This window comes from Lithobates pipiens, unplaced genomic scaffold, assembly GCF_037356315.1.
Source record: "Lithobates pipiens isolate NorthernLeopardFrog02 unplaced genomic scaffold, aLitPip1_a1.2 Scaffold_13, whole genome shotgun sequence".
In the NCBI taxonomy this organism is placed as follows: domain Eukaryota; kingdom Metazoa; phylum Chordata; class Amphibia; order Anura; family Ranidae; genus Lithobates; species Lithobates pipiens.
In genome coordinates this window covers 123,294,199-123,312,715 of record NW_027507718.1, presented here as the reverse complement: position 1 = coordinate 123,312,715, position 18,517 = coordinate 123,294,199, and the positions used below count along the sequence as shown (strand labels likewise).

The window sequence follows — 18,517 nt, the reverse complement described above, 5'->3', positions numbered from 1 at the left end:
AAGCCTTGGCGGCATCCAACGCTAGTATGGCACCTGGGTTGTCACTATCTCTAGGTATTTGTAGGTTTAGAAAAACCCTTCTAATATTAGTATTAGTTGTTCTGCCTGGGACAAACCCAGACTGGTCTGGATGTATTAATTTATGTATACAACTATTTAACCAAATTGCTAAGGCCTTGGCTAGAATTTTTATATCTGAGCATAGCAGAGATATCGGCTGGTATGACGAGACCTCATGTTGGTCCTTCCCCTCTTTAAGGATTAAAGTGATATTAGCCTCGCTCATTGAAGCGGGGAGTTCCCCCGCCTCTAGTGCATAGTTTAACATTTCCAGTAGTGCCAGGATCAGCTGTTCGCTGTATCGCTTATAAATTTCCACTGGAAGGCCATCGGGACCAGGAGATTTACAATTGGGCATACTATTCATTGCACCTTTTTAGTTCTTCCAAAGTAAGTGGTAGATCTAGATTCAATTTATCCTGGTCTGAAAGCACGGGAATATCTGTTTGCTGCAAAAAGTTAGTGTCCAGAGCCTCCCGTCCCTGTGTGGTTGATTTATATAGGGTTCTGTAGTAATCACCCAGCACCTTCATAACCTCGGAGGGCCTAGAGACAAGGTCACCCTTCTGTGTTTTAATTGCCTGTATTCCTATGGGGGGGCTATTAGTGCGAGTCAATAAAGAAAGAGCTCGACCCACCTTCTCCCCTTCGCCAAAATAATATTGGCGTTGGAAAATGCGTTGATTTTCTACCCTTTTTAGAAGTGCCATTTTATATATCTGTTGGCTATCCTCCCAAATCTGTTTCCCCGGCGATGGATCCTCCACAAACTCTCTCTCAGCCTGAATAACGTCATTTCGGATTTTCCCCTCTTGGTCTCGGGATTCCCGTTTTGTCCTTGCAATATTCTGTATGAGTATTCCTCTAAGAAAGGCTTTTAGGGAATCCCAAACCACTCCAGATGCCGCTGTCCCCCTGTTAGTCTGGAGAAATTCCCCTATTTGATCTCCTAAAAGGTTGGATCTATCAATTAGTTCCAGCCAAGCGGGGTTTATTCTCCATTCTCTCAGTGGGGCGCACTCTCCCGTGTTCAAAGTTATAGCCAAAGGGGAATGGTCTGAGATCCCCCGTACCCCGTATTCTATGTCTACCACCACTCCCACTGCCTCATTGTTCCCCAAGCCCATGCCTATTCTTGACAGCGTCTGATGGGTACTAGAGAAACAGGAGTACTGCCTATCCTGGGGGTGTCGCATACGCCAGATGTCTCTTAAACCAACTTCCATAAGAAGTTCGTGTAATCGACCTGTTCTATTCCCAGTTGGACAAGGAAATCTATCTAGGCGTTTATCTATAGTTTCATTAAAATCCCCAGCAATTATCCATGGGACACCCATTTTACCCAGGCTGAACATGAGAAATTTATCCATAACCTCTAATTTGAAAGGAGGGGGTATATAGATATTTGCTAGAATACATTCTTGCCCAGCCACCTGACAGTGCAAGAAAACAAATCTCCCCTCCCCATCTATCTGGGACTCTTTACATAAAAAATCCGTGCCCTTCCATACCAGCACGCTCATGCCGCGGGAGTACGATGAATAAAAGGTGTGGTAGTATGCCTGGAATTTCCGATCATGGAGCAGAGGGGCCGTAGTTGGAGTCAGATGGGTTTCCTGCAAAAAGAGTAAACCAGGTCCTCTTCCTTCCAGCTCCAACATCACAGACCTCCGTTTCTTAGGGTCTCCCAAGCCCCTCACGTTCCACGAGGTTATATTCCTCCCACTCATCGACTCCAGTGGTTAATGTGCCCATGAAGGGGAGGGGGTAGGGGGAGAGGGAACCGCTTCCTCTCCCCGTCGCCACTCCCCTTCTCAACCTGCCCCTCATCGCTGCCCCGTTACTCACAGCGTGTGTTCGAAGACTCCCCTCCCTCCCGCCCCCCACCCAACCCTGCCCATCTGAGCCACCCTTGGGGGTCTCAATTGTAGCCGGTATAATCATACCCCATTCAAAAAGTGTCCGAGCTCGCCATCCCCCCACGTGATCTTATCACTCCCCATCAAAATTCTTATAGGGTGGGATCATAATCCCTCCGTAGCACCCATCATGCCCTACCGAAAAAAAAAAAAAAAGAAAAAAAAAAAAAGGGGAAAAAGAGAGAAAAAAAAAAAAGAAGCTTATATATAAGTTCCCCCCCCCCCCCCCCCCCAAATCCCACACTCCCAACTCGACTATAAAGTCTCATTACCCCTTCTAGTGTAGAATTGTGTGCTATTTTTTCGCCATATGGCATCACAGTGTTCTATATCCATAGTACTATACCTCAACTTTAATCATTTCCTTTTTCCCCCACCCTGCTCGAGCAGCGGGCGGCAACAATTTAACCCACCGTCCCTTTACCAAGATGGGTTCACAAATAGAATTGTTTCCACTAGCATACCTACATAAAATTATATTCTCTCATATAACCCCCCCTCCAACCCCCACACCCCCACCTTCCCACCGTGTCTATAACCGTGTCTTTATATACAATACAACTCATCTTATAGCACTCAATTTCTCATAATGCAAAAAAGGAAAGAAAAAAAAAAAAAGGGGGGGGGGGGTGTATCCTCTTCCTTTTTTACTCCTCCCCCTCCCTCAGCCCCCCCCTCCCAACTCTTCCATAACACCTCGTTTACTGCTTCAAATATGAAATTATATAGGCTATTAATTTACTTTGTGATATCGCAGTGCTCTATACTCCATAGTATTTTACCCCATTACTAATCAATTTATCATATCGTTTTGCCCATCTCACCAAAGCAACCAGTTGTAGCATTAAGGCTCCCCAATCCTTCAGCGAGATGGGTACATAAAATTATATACAAAAATTTACATTCCCCCTTACAGATCCCCCCCCACAAACCCCCTCTTCCCGCCTCTCCAGAAAAAACAACCTCTCCCCCCCCCCCCCCCCCCCCAATAACCAAAAAAAAAAAAAGGCTAATACAGGCCGACTCTAAGTATCATTAAAGGGCCTCTTTGTGTTCCTCCAGCCAGTTCACGGCCTCCTGCGGGGAGTTGAAGAAAATTGTTGAGCCCAAAGCAGACACTCGGAGTCGGGCTGGATACAATAGGGCATACATTATCTTATGCGATTTCAGGGTGCGTTTAACAGGAATAAACTCCGCTCTCAGTTTCTGTAAGTCCGGTGAAAAATCTGGATAGAATGACACCCTAGTCCCCTTATAGAAGATGTCTCCCAATCCCCTAACCCTCCGCATCAAGATCACTCGATCGTTATAATTGATAAATTTCAATATCATTGGCCTACAGCGTCCCTCCGAGAAATGGGATCTAGGAGGAACTCTGTAGGCTCTTTCGATGCTGGAGGGCGAGGAGAAGGAGACATCTCCCAGTAATTCCTTAAACCAATTTTCCAAAAAAATTACGGGGTCTGAGCCCTCGCTTCCCTCTGGCAAGCCAATTAGTCGCACATTGTTCCTGCGGTTCTTATTGTCCATGTCGTCAATTTTGGATGCCTGTGCGACAATTTGTTTCTGAAGAGTAGCTATTTTTTCCTGGAGGGGAGATAATTCATCTTCCACCGTGCTTAATCTTCCCTCTAGGGCGTCTATTCTGTCGATGGTATTGCTTAATTGTTGACTCATAGCGTGCAGTTCATTTTGGATATTACTCAGTTGACTGTCCAGCCCAGAAATAGAATTCTTACAATCATTAACCGCCAGCAGTATCTCTCGTAAAGTCGGTTCCCCACCCCCCCCCCAGGTTTTTGGGCCGTACTACTGTCCTCCTGGGATGGCTCACCTACCCCACCTCCCGGCAGTGGGGTACCAGGATCCAGTGAGGGGCGACCTGCACTCCTTCTGTCCCCCACTGGCCCCTGCGTTTTAAATTGACCTGGTGGATGGTGTTGAACTTTCCTGCCTGGGGAAGTTGCATGAGCAAAGCGCTCGAGTTTCAAGGCCGCAGAGGCTTGATTTAGCTTTTCTTTGGCAGCACGTGTTTTTTGATTTCCCTCTCCATGGGATGTATCTTCTATCGCTCTTTTGCTAAGCATGGTAAAGTCCACGCAAAGGAGTCGCCAAACCAGCGGAAGGTAGTGATAAAGCAGTTTGTATCGCTAAATCAATTCTCCCAACAAAAAGGCCCGATTTTTTTAGCAAAAATGAGGGGGGGCCAGCCAATTCACCAAGTGCGCGGCACCTGAATCCTACATTAATTATATTTATGGGGTAGACTTGCTTCAGCCAGCGATTATCAGAAGTAGAGCAGATAGGGAGAGGCAAACATTAAGAAGTAACCAAGTCTCTACTACACAGGTTCTTAACTTTCATCCCGCTAAGTTTTATATAGCGTTTCTCACCACACTGCAACCAAAGTTCTTTCATCCATAGAGCTGGCGGATGTCTCCGGGAGATTTGCTCGTCCGAGGCGATCATAGTGCTCTCTCCGCTTGTCCTCGTGAGGCGTTGTAAGCGTTCGTCTATCCTCGGATCTCCGACCGGGCTCCCGCGGTAGCGAAACCTAGCGCGGAGTCCTCCTCGGGTTCTTCCAATGATCTCCGTCCGTGCTGGGCAGCCGTCGTGATAACGCACGCTCCAAGTCAATCGTTCGTTACGGAGCTACGATAGAGGGAGCCAGGGAGTGGCAGCTGTATCCACCAGCGAGCTGCGTTCCTCGCATCGCAGGGCGGAGGCTAGGAGCTCGGACACACTCGCACTCCTGCTCACTCACGCCCATCTCCATCCGGCCACACCCCATATTCACATCTTTAAAGGGCGGCTTCCGTCCCCCTTCCTCCAGTCTTTGTGTTTCCTGAGCCTAGGAGTTACCTATGGGGAAGGAGGTCTGAAAAATACCTGGGAAAAGATGGCAGGGTATGATGGACTCTTATGTAGCCCTTTTTGTTGTGTCTCCCCTAACCCCCCCCCCTTGAGACTGGATCCGCACTAAAGAGTCACATGAATCCCATCAGCAGCTGGTGGGGGTGCACATAGGTGTTGGTGAAGGACACCCACGGATTGGCTAAAAAAAATTCTGACAGCAGCTTGTCTTTGTTTTTGTTTTTTCCCATCATTTGCCTCCCTTCTCTTCTCTCCTTCTCTTGTCCCAGGCTCAGCCCAAAGAACCGGAGAGGTCAGGGGGGAAGAAGAGGTGTCCATGTACGAACAAATTTAAGGAAGGGTGGAACAAGCCCCTTTGTAAACCCTGCATTGATATATTGGTTTACGAGGCAACGGGGGCTTGCAAGGAATTGATTTCTGGTGTTCAGAAGGAAATTAAGGCATTAAGTCGATGCTGGCAAACCTTGAAACCCCAAAACAACCAGCTGCAGTTCTACCCGCTTCAGCCCCGGAGGTTGGTGACGAATCAGGAGGAGAGGAATCAGATTCTTTGGATGAGCCAAGTGAGACACATCATCCAAGTTCAAGAGAAGTTCACCCAGATACAGGCTCTCACTGACTTATTTAGGGGGAGATATATGAGACGCTAGAGATCACAGAAGAGCAGGCCTCCTTGTCCCTACATGACCAGATGTATCCGACCCTGAAAGAAGACCAAAGCAGGGTATTTCCGGTACACTGCGCACCGGTGGATGCTATTGAAAAAGAGTGAGTGGAACCGGAGAAAAAATAGTTTTTCCCCAAAAAGTCTGAAGAGGAGATTCCCTTTCAGTGAAGATTCCGCCTGTGTGTGGAACAATGTGCCCAAAGTGGGTGCAGCCTTTTCCTAGTGCACCAAATCAACAGACCTTGCCTTTGAGTACATGGTGTCCTTAGGGAACCCATGGACAAGAGGATGGAGGTACTGCTGAAAAAGTCATGGGAAGTAGCCATGAAAAATCTAAAATCTGCAATGGTTACAATAGAGGCTTCTAATTTGGAGGTCTGACTGGACCAATTACAAGGCCATTTGGAAAGTGGGACCTCCAGGAAGGAAATTTTGGATTCCCTTCCCATGCTACACAAAGTGGCAGGCTATATGGCATATGCATTTGCTGAGTCGGTCAAGCTGTCGGCGAAGACCGCTGCCCTAATTCCTCTTGCAGGGCTTTATGGTTAAAATCCTGGTCCGGGGACGCGGCCTCAAAAGTTAGGCTGTGGGGCATCCCATTTGAAGGAGACCTTTTTGTTTGGGCAGGATCTAGAAAAAGTTCTCGACCGTACTGCAGACAAGAAAAAAGGCTTTCCCTATCAAAAGTAAGAAAGCCCCAGGGAAACGTGGTGTTTTTTTTTTTTTTTTTTTTTTTTTTTCTATCCCAAAAGACAAGGTGTGTCACAGGGACAGACCTTGAAGGGGTCAACTCCCAAAAAAATGTTGGGGAAGGGGAAAACAGGTGTCTTGTTTTCCTCTCTTAAAAGAAAACCACCAAATGCCAGTGACTTGGTTCCCGTGGGTGGGGGATTGGGGCAGTTCCTCCCACAGTGGGAAAAGACTACCCCAAACAAATTTATTCCAAGGATAATCAGGGAAGGCTATTGAATTCAGTTCAAGGGCACTCCGCCAGCAAGGACGTTCGTAACCACACCTCCCAGGGATCCTCAGAAGGCGACAGCCTTGTTGTCACAAATTGGCGACTTGGAAGACCAGAGAGTTCTTGTTCCAGTGCCACAACAAGAAGTAAACCACAGTCTCTACTCTCAAGTTTTCATAAAAAGGAAACTGTTGGGAAAATTCCACCTATTATTGAATTTGAAGTCGCTAAACAGATGGGTGACCTACAAATTTTTTTGGGATAGAACCAATCTTTTCAGTTTTTTTCCCCCCAGATTGCTTCATGGCCTCCCTCGATCTGAGGGATGCCTATTTGCACGTCCCGATCTATGAGGAATCTCAAACATTTTTGAGAGTGGCAATTCAGTGGGGAAGGCAGGATAAAACATTTTTCAATTCAGGGCCCTACCATTCTGCACAGGGAGGGTCCCAAGAAAGTGCAGTCTCGAAGATCAGCCAACTGTAGGGAGTTGCATGCGATCTGGGAAACGCTAAGGACATTTGCCAGAGAGCTGTAAAGTCACCACATACAGGTCCTCTTGGACAGTGTGGTAGCAGTTTATTTAAACGAGGGGGGAACAAGATGTCCATCCTTAATTAGACTAACGAGTGCCATCTTGTTTTGGGCTGAGAGAAACCTGAAGTCAATATCCCCAGTCCATCTAAAAGGAGTGGACAAACCAAAACACCAAGTGCACGAGTCAGAATGGTCACTAAACAGGGAGCTCTTCCAGCTAATAGAGAAATGGGGACTCCCAGAGGTGGACTTGTTCGCCAACAAATCAAATGCCAAGGTTCCGGTGTACTTCTCGCTAGTAAGAAGTAGGGGCCAAGGGGATAGACGCCTTGGCCGAGAGGTGGGCTTTTCCCATTTTGTTATGCCTTCCATTCAAACTTATTCCTCTGGTCCTGAGGAAATTTGTTCAAGAGCATACAACAGTGATGCTAGTGGTCCCATATTGGCCGAAGAGGCCGGGGTTTTCCACGTTGTTAAGCCTGACAGAGGAGCCTCCCCTCATGCTACCTGAGAAGAAGGATCTGCTGTCCCAGGGCCCAGTTCTATTACCAAAAATACAGACTCTAAAATTTGTCAGCTTGGTGTCTGCAGAAAGCCTCCTGAAGTCTAAGGGGCTCTCGGACAGGGTGGCAAACTAGTCTACTACAGGGTAGTAGAAAGAAAGTAACCCAGGCAATTTGTTAAATTTTGGAAGGTTTTTTTTGTTCATGGTTAGATACCAAGAAGGTGTCCATAGGTATCCCAGCCATCTTTGGGTTTTTACAAGACAGTGTGGATCAAGGACTGGCCATAAGCACATTAAAAGTGCAGGTCTCGGCCTTGCCTGGTTTTATTTTTTATTTTGTTTTAAAAAATTTTTAAGAGCAACCCCTGGTGTTGAGACCCGCTAGTTAGCAGGTTCTTTTAGGGGTTAGCCAGAATTAGACCTGTTCCGTTCAAGATCCTGACAAAATGGGACCTGTTAACAGTATTGCAAGGCTGGATAAAATGATCGCAAAAGGAAGAGCTGTCCTTAAAATGGGTCCCGCTCTTTTTAGTGGCCCTATCCACAGCTAGACGCATTAGCAAGCTGCAGGCACTTTCTATTAAGGAGCCTTTTCTGCAAATTTTTGAAGACAGGCTGGTGCTACGTACAAACCCAGTTATTTATTTTTTATTTTTTTGCCTAAAGTAGTGTCAAAATTCCATAGGACTCAGGAAATCGTTTTGCCTTCGTTCTGTGGGTTTCCCACAAATCCAAAGGAAACAGAATTCCACCATCTGGATGTGAGAGCCTATGTCTTGGGGTATCTGGAATTGCCTAAGCATTAGAAAATCCAATGCTCAGTTTATTTTGCATTCGGGAAAAAAAATTGGGGTTCAAAGGTTCAAAAGGCACTATCGCAATGTGGATTAAACAAGCTATTGTGGAAGCTTACAAAATTTTAAAGGAATGTCCCTTCCCAACCCCCCCCCCCCCCCCCCCTAAGTTCTCGTTGATCCTCTCTAGTGCTGTCCTGGACAGGCGACTAGAGAGAACTAGAGTTAGACTTACCGGTAACTCTATTTCTAGGAGTCGTCCAGGACAGCAGGGATTCCCTCCCTATATACTGTTATAACTGAGAGACTGAGGAAGAGGGACGGAAGCCGCCCTTTAAAGATATGAATATGTGGAGCCTATCTTTCTAGTGCTGTCCTAGACGACTCCTAGAAACCGAGTTACCGGTAAGTCTAACTCTAGTTCTCAGCTGTCTTCAGGCCTGTCATGTGACTCGCGGGCCCGCTTTACAGCTATGAGACACGGCTTCAGCAGAGGAAACGAGTGGCCACGTGATCTCCCCAGCTGTTGGAGGGAGATCATGGCCCCTCCCTCAGAAGCAATAGATCAGAGCTGTAAAGCGCCTGCGAGTGATGTGATCGGCCTGAAGACAGCATAATTGGGTATTCACAGTGCTTATTTTTTATTTTATTTTTTTTAAACTACAGACTGTGTACTATGCCGGCCTCTAATAGAGGGGCTGGCATAGTTTTATATGGATGGGTTACCAAACCCTTTAATTGTATCACTCCTCTCCCCCCCCCCCCCCCCCCCCCCACCTTCTTCTTTTTTTTTTTTTTTTTTTTTTTTTTTGTGTGTGTAATTACCTGATTTAATAAATTGTAATGGATATCTTCACATTTGTGTTAGACCCATATAGAGATTGAGAACATGTTTGAAATGCATTTCGGATCAATTTCCTCCCAAGTCGACTCTTTCTAGATGTAATGGATACGTTGCAATTCGGGATTAAAAAAAGTGTCTATTTGCTTCTCTTCTCTTGTATTCAGTTATTTGCAAGCAAACCCAGGACATGGAGCCCACACCTCAGATTACCACAATTCCCCCTCCAGCATTGCCTTTGCCCCCTACACTGGTTCCACCTCCTCAAGGTGCACCTTCTATAGAGGACCTTGTACAGCAAAGCCAGTGGAATGTGCAGCAGCAAGAACAACAGCTACTCAACCTGAGACAGGTATCAGTATAGTCTCCCCCCATATAATCTTTTTGATTTGCCACTGCATGTTGGAACTAGAAGATTTTATAACCTAAACACTCAAATATGTAGATTTTGAGACCTTTTGAATTTTTTTTTGTGTCTCAGGAGCAAATAACAGCTGCAGTGGCACATGCCATTGAGCAACAGATGCAGAAACAGCGTGAAGAAACCCATCTGGACATGACAGAGTTTGATAACTTGCTGCAACCAATCATTGACACATGTACCAAGGATGCCATATCTGTAAGTTATCCTCTACTAAGCAGTAGAGTTTGTTTAGTAAATGAACCAGAACCATGCGTCACTAATACAGGCTTTGTAAATGATGTTAACAGGCAGGGAAGAACTGGATGTTCAGCAATGCCAAATCTCCTCAGCATTGTGAACTTATGGCTGGGCACCTGCGCAATCGGATTACGGCTGAAGGAGCACACTTTGAATTACGTCTGCATTTGATTTACTTGACTAATGATGTTCTTCATCACTGGTAAGTAGTGCCAGCTATGTGCTTTTGGCCCTTTATCCTTTGGACACACCACAGCTGTCTTGTGTAGTGGCTTTTTTAAATTGTTTAGCCACCTGTATGTCATTTTATACATATTGCAATATTGGTAGCTTTCTAAGCAGCAACATTTAGCTATGTGTTGATGGCTATGGAATGCTCTTATCGGGTGCTTAAGTATACCTATCGTGAAAGCAGCACTAGGCATGTATGGCAGGTAAATCCACAGATCTCTAGCCTGCTTCTTAGACCAGAGTAAGAGCCAAAGGTATCAATCTGCAGGACTGACTGTAGAAAGGTGGAATTATTACAGAAATATAGCAGAGTATTGTCTGCAAATGGAAATTGTTTTTTCTGCAAGGGGCTGACAGTTAACCCTCACACAGACTCAATCTTCGGGAAATAAGACAAAGAGGTATCAGAGGCAACGCAAATAATCCATGGGGATAGAGGGCAACCTTACCTAGTTCCTCTGTAAACTGTGAATGGTGCAGACCTAGAATAATAGTGGGTATGCAGGCTATGGGTTCAGGATAAATGGGTGTACTTGAGATACATAATTATGACCAAACCGAAACTTGCATAGTGCTGCCCAGAGGTATTCACACTTGACAGAATCGGATGCTTCTTTAATATCGCCCGTTTCACCAGCTGAGGTCACCCCAAGATTGCTAAACAAGTCTCTTAAAGCGGTAGTAAACCCGCACTTTTTTTTTTTTAAACCTGCAAAGCAAAAGGCATAATGAGCTGACATGCTCCCTCGGCGTTTCTTCCGGGTATCGCGGCTCCGGCGCTGTGAGTGGCCGGAGCCGCGATATCGTCACTCCCGCGCATGCACGCGGGAGATTTCATGCGGGCCGGCAATACTGCCGGATTTTCAGGCTGAGAATCCCCTTGTGCGCACTTTAAAGTGGTTGTTAAGCCATTCAAACAACCTTGCAACAATCCCCCCTGCAATGTTAATGTCCCCAGTGCAATATATATATATATATATATATATATATATATATATATATAATTTATTTTTGTAGGTTGTGTGTGTGTATATATAATCTATCTCTCTATTTATTTATTTATTTTTTAAATGCTGCTGTATACCTGATTTTCAGAGCGCCTATCGGGCTTCACATGACCGGCCAACTCTCTCAAGCTGACAGCAAAGCGGCTGGGGCTGCGAAACCCCCGCTGACTTCAGCCAGGAGGAGAGAGTGTGGGCGGCACAGTGGTGTCGTGGTTAGCAGTAAGAAGGTCACTGGTTCAAATCCCAACCATGACACTACCTGCCTGGAGTTTGCATGTTCTCCCTGTGCCTGCGTGGGTTTCGTCTGGGTACTCCGGTTTCCTCCCACAATCCAAAGACATGCAGGTAGGTTAATTGGCTTCTGTCCATAATTGGCCCTAGTATATGAATGGGGACCTTGGATTGTGGGCTCCTTGAGGATAGGGACCGATATGGGTGTAGCAATGTACAGGGAAAGGGACCATTGTAGACACTCACTCAGGTTGAACTGGATGGACTGGTGTCTTTATTCAACCTAACTATGAGAGGCGGCCAGTCACATGAGTGACGATTAGCGCTCTGAAATGAGGTACACAGTGGTATAAAAAAACAAACAAATGCACTGGGGACATTATTTAACATGGCAGAGGGGGTTGTTGTATTATGAGAGCAGCAGGAGGGGAAGATTGTGGCGTGAACAGAGCTGACGGGCAGGCAGGGGGATGGGGGAGAGGTGAGCTGGGCAATGCCTGAGGCAGCTAAACTGACCAAAATGTCAGGGCTCAGCAGCCATGATCAACCATCGTCAGTTTACAGAGGGGAGGGAATAGCCAGGCAGGATCTGCCTAGTATTTCAGGTGATACAGGGGGCCAAATTACACAGCACAAGCTCTGTGCTGTATATCATGCTTTGAGGGAACAGGATCCATTCTCCCTCTCCCCTCTCCCCCCGTCACTTGAAATACCTTTTGAAAAATGACTTGCATCCCCTCCGGTTTAAAAGAACGGACACTTAGTGATCTTGATAAAACTCTAATCATAAATTCCTTCTCACAGTGGTCACATGACATTCCTCTGCTGGCCGATGATGTATCAAATAGTGTCCGCCCAGTGCGGAGGAGAAGTAGAACATCTCTGAAGATAAACAGCGCCTGCGCAGTGGATCCAGGTTCAAGCCCCACCGTCCAAGTGGACATAGAGTTAGAATAAAAAATAGCCGAGCGGGCTGTGCCCGAAGCGAGCCCGCGAGGGGCCCTGTTACTTTGAGCAACCGTATGTCCTCTTGGATGGTGGGGCTTCAACCTGGACTAAGTGCGCAGGCGCCGTTCTTCTGAGACTTTCGGAGTCTCCTTCTCCTCCGTACTGCGAAAGCGCTGCGCTTGCTCAGTACGGGGTGGACACTATTCAATGGCCGGACACTTTTTGACAGAACACCGGCTGATGTTAGAGGGTTATCTCAGCCTCTACCTTTTGCATTCCTTACATCGGGAAGACCATGCAGAGGAAAGACACTGAACACAGGTTATTGCTGTGAGATAAGCTACTTACAATTAGGATTTTAAAAAAACTGACACATCCTGCTATAGCTCTTGATAAAACATAGGGTATGGCAGTGTTTTATCATTCTGACTTTACAACCACTTTAAGTTTAATATCGGTTTCTCTTACCCGGAATAAAACTCTACTGGTCTCCATGTTGCAGAGTCGTAAAAACCTTCAAACATTTTTTGTTAATATTTTTAATCAGTGTCTTAGCATCTACATTTGGAAGTTAGATTGAAAAGTAGGAGGTGTTCAGGTTCTTGCAAGGTTTCAGAATCGCCACCACGAATGCTTCCAACATAGAAAAGGTCAATCGTTTCTGTGCTAGTGACACTGAACATATGTAACAGTAAAGGGGCTGAATTAATGTGGATTTTAAAAAATTCTGTGCATTGTCCATCGACCCCAGATATTTTACCAGATTGGAGCATGACTGCAAACATGCTGAATTTCCTTTCGTGTAGTCTTCAGCTTCGTTTGAGTTCAGAGGTAAAGGGCGAGGGTTGGAAACTCTTTGGTATCTAGGTATGTTTGCTAGTGTTATATAACCCTGTATACCTAGGACAGAATGCCCCATACCTCAAAGTGCAGGTATCTTTTAGCTCCTGGCTCCTGAATGGGAGATTTATGTCAACCTGTTGCTTTATGCTTTTAAAAAAAATACATTACTTATCTAGTTGTATTTATTATTTTGCTCGCAGTCAGAGAAAGCAAGCTCGTGATCTTCTGGCAGCTCTTCAGAAAGTAGTGGTTCCTATTTACTGTACCAGTTTCCTAGCAGTGGAAGAAGACAAGCAGCAGAAGATTGCACGTGTAAGTATTTCAGTACCCAAGCTGTCACAGGAATGCTTGTTTACAACTTCCCCACTGTGTTAAGTTGTAAGTTATAACAAAAAGCAGGGCTTGGTCCAACTTTAGATCCTGGCTCAAAGCAAAAGAACGCTGTCACTGTCCATGAATTGTGTTCAGACAAAGCCTTTGATTCGCTGGTTGGGCAGAGCGAGTTAAGCTGGTTATACAGCGAGGGGAAAAAAGTATTTGTTCACCTGCTGACTTTCTACATTTGCCCACTGACAAATGATCGGTCTATAATTTTAATGGTAGGTTTATTTTAACAGTGAGACAGAATAACAACAACAATATCCAAAAAAATGCATTTCAAAAAAGTTATAAATTGATTTGAATTTGTGACTGAAATAAGTATTTGATCCCCTATCAGTCAGCAAGATTTGTGGCTCCCAGGTGTCTTCTATACAGGTAACAAGCTGAGATTAGGAGCACTCTCTTAAAGGGAGTGCTCCTAATCTCAGTTTGCTTGTGTGGACATGTGTTTTTTTTATACAGATAACAATCCAGATTCCAGTCTCTTCACCATGGCCAAGACCAAAGAACTTTTCAAGGATGTCGGGGACAAGATTGTAGACCTGCACAAGGCTGGAATGGGCTACAAGACCAAGCAGCTTGGTGAGAGTATGACAACAGTTGGTACGATTATTCGCAAATGGAAAAAGCACAAAATAACTGTCAATCTCCCTCAGTTTTGGGGCTCCATACAAGATCTCACCTCGTGGAGTTTTTTGGTGATCATGAGAACGGTGAGGAATCTGCTCAGAACTACACGAGAGAATCTTGGCAATGATCTCAAGGCAGCTGGGACAAAGAAAAAAAAATTGGTAACACACTACGCCATGAAGGACCGAAATCCTGCCATGCCCACAAGGTCCCCCTGCTCAAAAAAGCACATGTACAGGCCCGTCTGACATTTGCTAATGAACATCTGAGTGATTCAGAGGAGAACTGGGTGAAAGTGTTGAGGTCAGATGTGACTAAAATCAAGCTCTCTGGCATCAACTCAATTTGCCGTGTTTGGAGGAGGAGGAATGCTGCATATAACCACAAGAACGCCATCCCTCCCATCAAACATGCTTTGGGGGCATCTTTTTTTTTTTTTTGCTAAGGGGACAGGACAACTTTACTTCATCAAAGGAACGATGGACGGGGGACATGTACCGTCAAATCTTGGGTGAGACCCTCTTTCCCTCAGCCAGGGCATTGAAAATGGGTCATGGATGGGTATTCCAGGATGACGGTGATCCAAAACGCACACAGCCAAGGCAACAAAGTGGCTCATTAACCACTTAAGGACCCGGAAGGTTTTACCCCCTTAATGACCAGGCCATTTTTTGCACTATGGCTTTAACTGACAGTTGTGCGGTCGTGCAATGCTGCGCCCAAACAAAATTGAGTTTGTTTTTTTCCCCACAAATAGGGCTTTCTTTTGGTGGTATTTGATCACCTCTGCGTTTTTTTGTTTACAAAAAAAAAAGACAAATTTGAAGAAAGAAAAATATTTTTTTATTTTTGGTTTGGTTTGCTCAAAAGTTCATAGCGTCTACAAAATAGAGCAAAGTTTCTCAATCGGGGTTCCATGGAATCCAAGGGTCCTCTAGAGGTTGCTAGGGGTTCCTCGAGGCATACAGCAATATCTGCCTCTCCGATAACCTCCCACTGACACCATTGATCTTTTTAGCTTTCTGTAAGGGGGTAATTCTTCCTAATGACCACGAGTGTACGGAGCATTCTTCCCACCCTCACATTGATGTATCATGAGCTGCAGATATAGTATTTTTTTTTTAGATGGGGTTCCCTGAGACCAGAAAATAATTTCAAGGGTTCCTCTGTGTTGAAAAGCTTGAGAGAGGCTGAAATAGGGGATAGATCTATGGCTTTTTTTCCACTTTTTTCTTTTTTTACTAGTATTGGCGGTGATCAGCGATTGTGTGGTGTTTTTTTTTTTTTTTTTTTTTTTTTTTTTTGGGACCAGTGACATTATTTCAGTGATCAGAGCTAAAAAAATAGCCACTGATCACTGTATAAATTACACTGACAGGGAAGTGGTTAACACTAGGGGCTATCAAGGGGTTAAGGGGGTCCTAGGGACGTGTTTCTAACTGTGGGGGGAGTGGACTGACTGAGTACAGAGTGAACGCTTTTCCTGATCACCAGCAACAGACCATCACACTACTCCCCTGACCGGAATCTGCTTGTTTACGTGGGCAGATCCCCCGTTGTGCCTCTGAGTGATCACGGTTGGCTGGTGGACATCGCAGCGCCGGACCCGCGCATCAGCTCCCCCACTTGACATCACGGCCGCCGGACCTGCGCAACGGCTCCCCTGCTGCGCAGTGGGCATCTGCGTGCCCACAGTAACTCGTGCACAAAACGTACGGATACGTTATTTTGCGCAATAAGGCCACCCTGCCATAATATATATATGCAACGGGCGGTCCTTAAGTGTTTATGGTCTTGGAGTTGGCCTAGCCAGTCTACAGACCTTAATCCCATAGAAAATATGTGGAGGGGAGCTGAAGGTTCTAGTTGCCAAACGTCAGCCTGGAAACCTTAATGACCTGGAGAGGATCTGCATAGAAAAGTGGGACAAAATCCCTCCTGAGGTGTGTGTGTGTGTGTGTGTGTACCTGGTGGCTAACTACAAGAAACATCTGACCTCTGTGATTGCCAACAAGGGTTTTGCCACCAAATACTAAGCCATGTTTTGGGAACGGGGTCAAATACTTATTTCATTCATTAAAATGCAAATCAATTTTATAACTATATTGAAATGTGTTTTTCTGGATTTTTATTTTTTTTTGAAAAAAAAAGGTTTTCAATCCATCTATGAGCAGGCTGGTTGTACCAAGCTTGTTTGGATTTTTTTTTTTTTTAACTTGTTTTCACTACTGGCGGTTATAGCCGCTTGCAGTAGTTATTGTGTTCTGCCAGCTGTGTCATTTGGCACAATAGCGCTGACTGTTGATGGGGGGGGGGGGGGGGGAAATCGTGAGCAGACAGAAATGACTTTGTCTACAAATCTTAATTTTCTATTGTGGTGCAGCTTGATCCCTCAGTGATAGGTTTGCTCCTCAATGTTCACGTGCATTCTTAAAGCGTTTAACCCAAAAAATAAAAATGGATCCTGATCCTTTTTAAAGCATGTACAACAGCACAGTGCTTGTGCTGTGTCATTTGGCCCCCTGTATCACCCATAATACCTGACTGATCCTGGCAGTTTCGATTGCCCCCCCCCCCCCTTTTGTAAACTGACCACAGTTCATCTTGGCTGCTGAGCCCTGCACCGTTTGTCAGTTTACGTGCCTCCGTCATCCGATCTCTCCTCTGTCGTCCTCCTGCCTGTCTGTCCCTGTGTCAGTGCCCGCCCCCTCTGCACTTGCTGCTCTCCTGTTTCAAATTTATATAATACTGCTAGTTCACCAATGATAGCTGCTCCTGTCTGTGTTTTTATTAAAAAAAGCCTCCTTTTTATTGGGTTTCAGAGCGGCTTCCTGCGACCACGTGATCGGCTTGCTCTCTTTCTCTCCGCTCCTCCTCTCGTCCTGGCTGATGTCAACATGGGAATCTCTGCCCCGCCCACTGCGTCTATCAGCCAGGCACTGAATAAACCCCCTCCCCTTTACAACCTTTTACTCCAAATGCTTTAAGACTGCATTCACACCTGAGCGTTTTTTCCGCTCATAAAAATGCCCAACAAGCAAAATCCCATTCACACCTGAGCGTTTTGTCACTTGAAGCAAAACGCCTGAAGCTCAAAGTACATGAGCTTCTTTTTTTAGGCAGATTACAGGTGTTTTTGTGCTTTTTACATTGGTGAACTTTTTGACCTGTACAAAAGCCCTGCGAAATCTCTGCAAAAATCGCAGTAAAAAATGTGCGACTTTCTGGCTGAAAACAAAATACTCAGGTGTGAATGCAGCCCTAAAGTCCACTGCCCCAGGTGAATATAACACTTTGCATGTCTGGTCTTGCCTGACAATTTTTAGATGCTAAAATCCTTCAATTTCTGCTAACTATATGAAAGTGCATGCCAATAATAGGCATTTGGAACAGATGGATTTCTTATTGAGAATAAATGATAAATTCTCAATAATATGGCAACAACTCAACTTTTGATTCCAGTATATTTTCTCCAGCTTTTATAAATCGGCCAAAGGAACCCCTTTTTATTGTAGTAAGACTACGGGTTGTGTTTTTTTTTTTTTGTAGAAACCCTTATTCCTTTTGTAATGCAGGGATATGCAATTAGCGGACCTCCAGCTGTTGCAGAACTACTAGTCCCATGAGGCATAGCAAGACTCTGACAGTAACAAGCATGACACCCACAGGCAGAGGCATGATGGGACTTGTAGTTTTGCAACAACTGGAGGTCCGCTAATTGCATATCCCTGTACTTTAATGACCAGCAATATTACCTGTTTATTTACAAATTGCACCAAAATGTTCATGTAGTGGGAAGCATCCTCAAAATAGACATAGACTTAAGCTAAAAGACTAAAATCGCTAACAACTGATTTTATTTACCGGTATATCATCTTTATAAGGATTAATGCAGCACATTATTGTTTAGTCGTGATCTTTTTCGTCTACAGTTGCTTCAGCTTTGGGAGAAGAACGGTTATTTTGATGAAGCTACAATCCAGCAACTGCAGAGTCCTGCACTTGGCTTGGGACAGCACCAGGTAAATGATCATCCCTGAAAGGGTAAACTTAGTTGTTGACCGCATGATTATAGGCAAGGCAGTTCCCAGTAGTTTCTAATGCTCTTTAGAAATATGGTATTTTACCATGCAAAACTTGAAAGCCTGTACTAATTCAATGTCAAGTCTGTGGTGTAAATGTGTAATTTTATGTGAAATGTGTTTAACCACTTGCTGACCTGCACAGTTATACAGTGAGCGGGAGGCAGCTGCAGGCCCAGCAATGTACTGGTACATCACAGATCCCATGGGCACTGGCGTACCCCAAACCCATGACCGCTGTGTCTGGTGGATCCTGGGGATTGGTACCTTGCCAATGTGAGTGGCTCGGGTATCATGTGATCGCTATGATTGGTCATAGTAATCGCATGATTACAATATTAA

General features: G+C 45.2%; 1 protein-coding gene across 12 annotated transcripts in view; it reads left to right on the top strand.

Annotated features, from left to right (window-relative positions):
• Nucleotides 1-18,517, top strand: part of CHERP (calcium homeostasis endoplasmic reticulum protein) — an 89,727-nt gene that overhangs the window by 9,182 nt on the left and 62,028 nt on the right. For 11 of the 12 annotated variants that reach the window (XM_077475498.1, XM_077475499.1, XM_077475492.1 and 8 more), the window contains exons 3-7: nt 9,329-9,513; nt 9,643-9,780; nt 9,873-10,024; nt 13,283-13,394; nt 18,026-18,115. In XM_077475498.1, coding sequence (XP_077331624.1) covers nt 9,329-9,513; nt 9,643-9,780; nt 9,873-10,024; nt 13,283-13,394; nt 18,026-18,115 — 677 coding nt within the window. The remainder of the gene's footprint in view (nt 1-9,328; nt 9,514-9,642; nt 9,781-9,872; nt 10,025-13,282; nt 13,395-18,025; nt 18,116-18,517) is intronic. The other variant, XM_077475494.1, reaches the window with a different exon arrangement.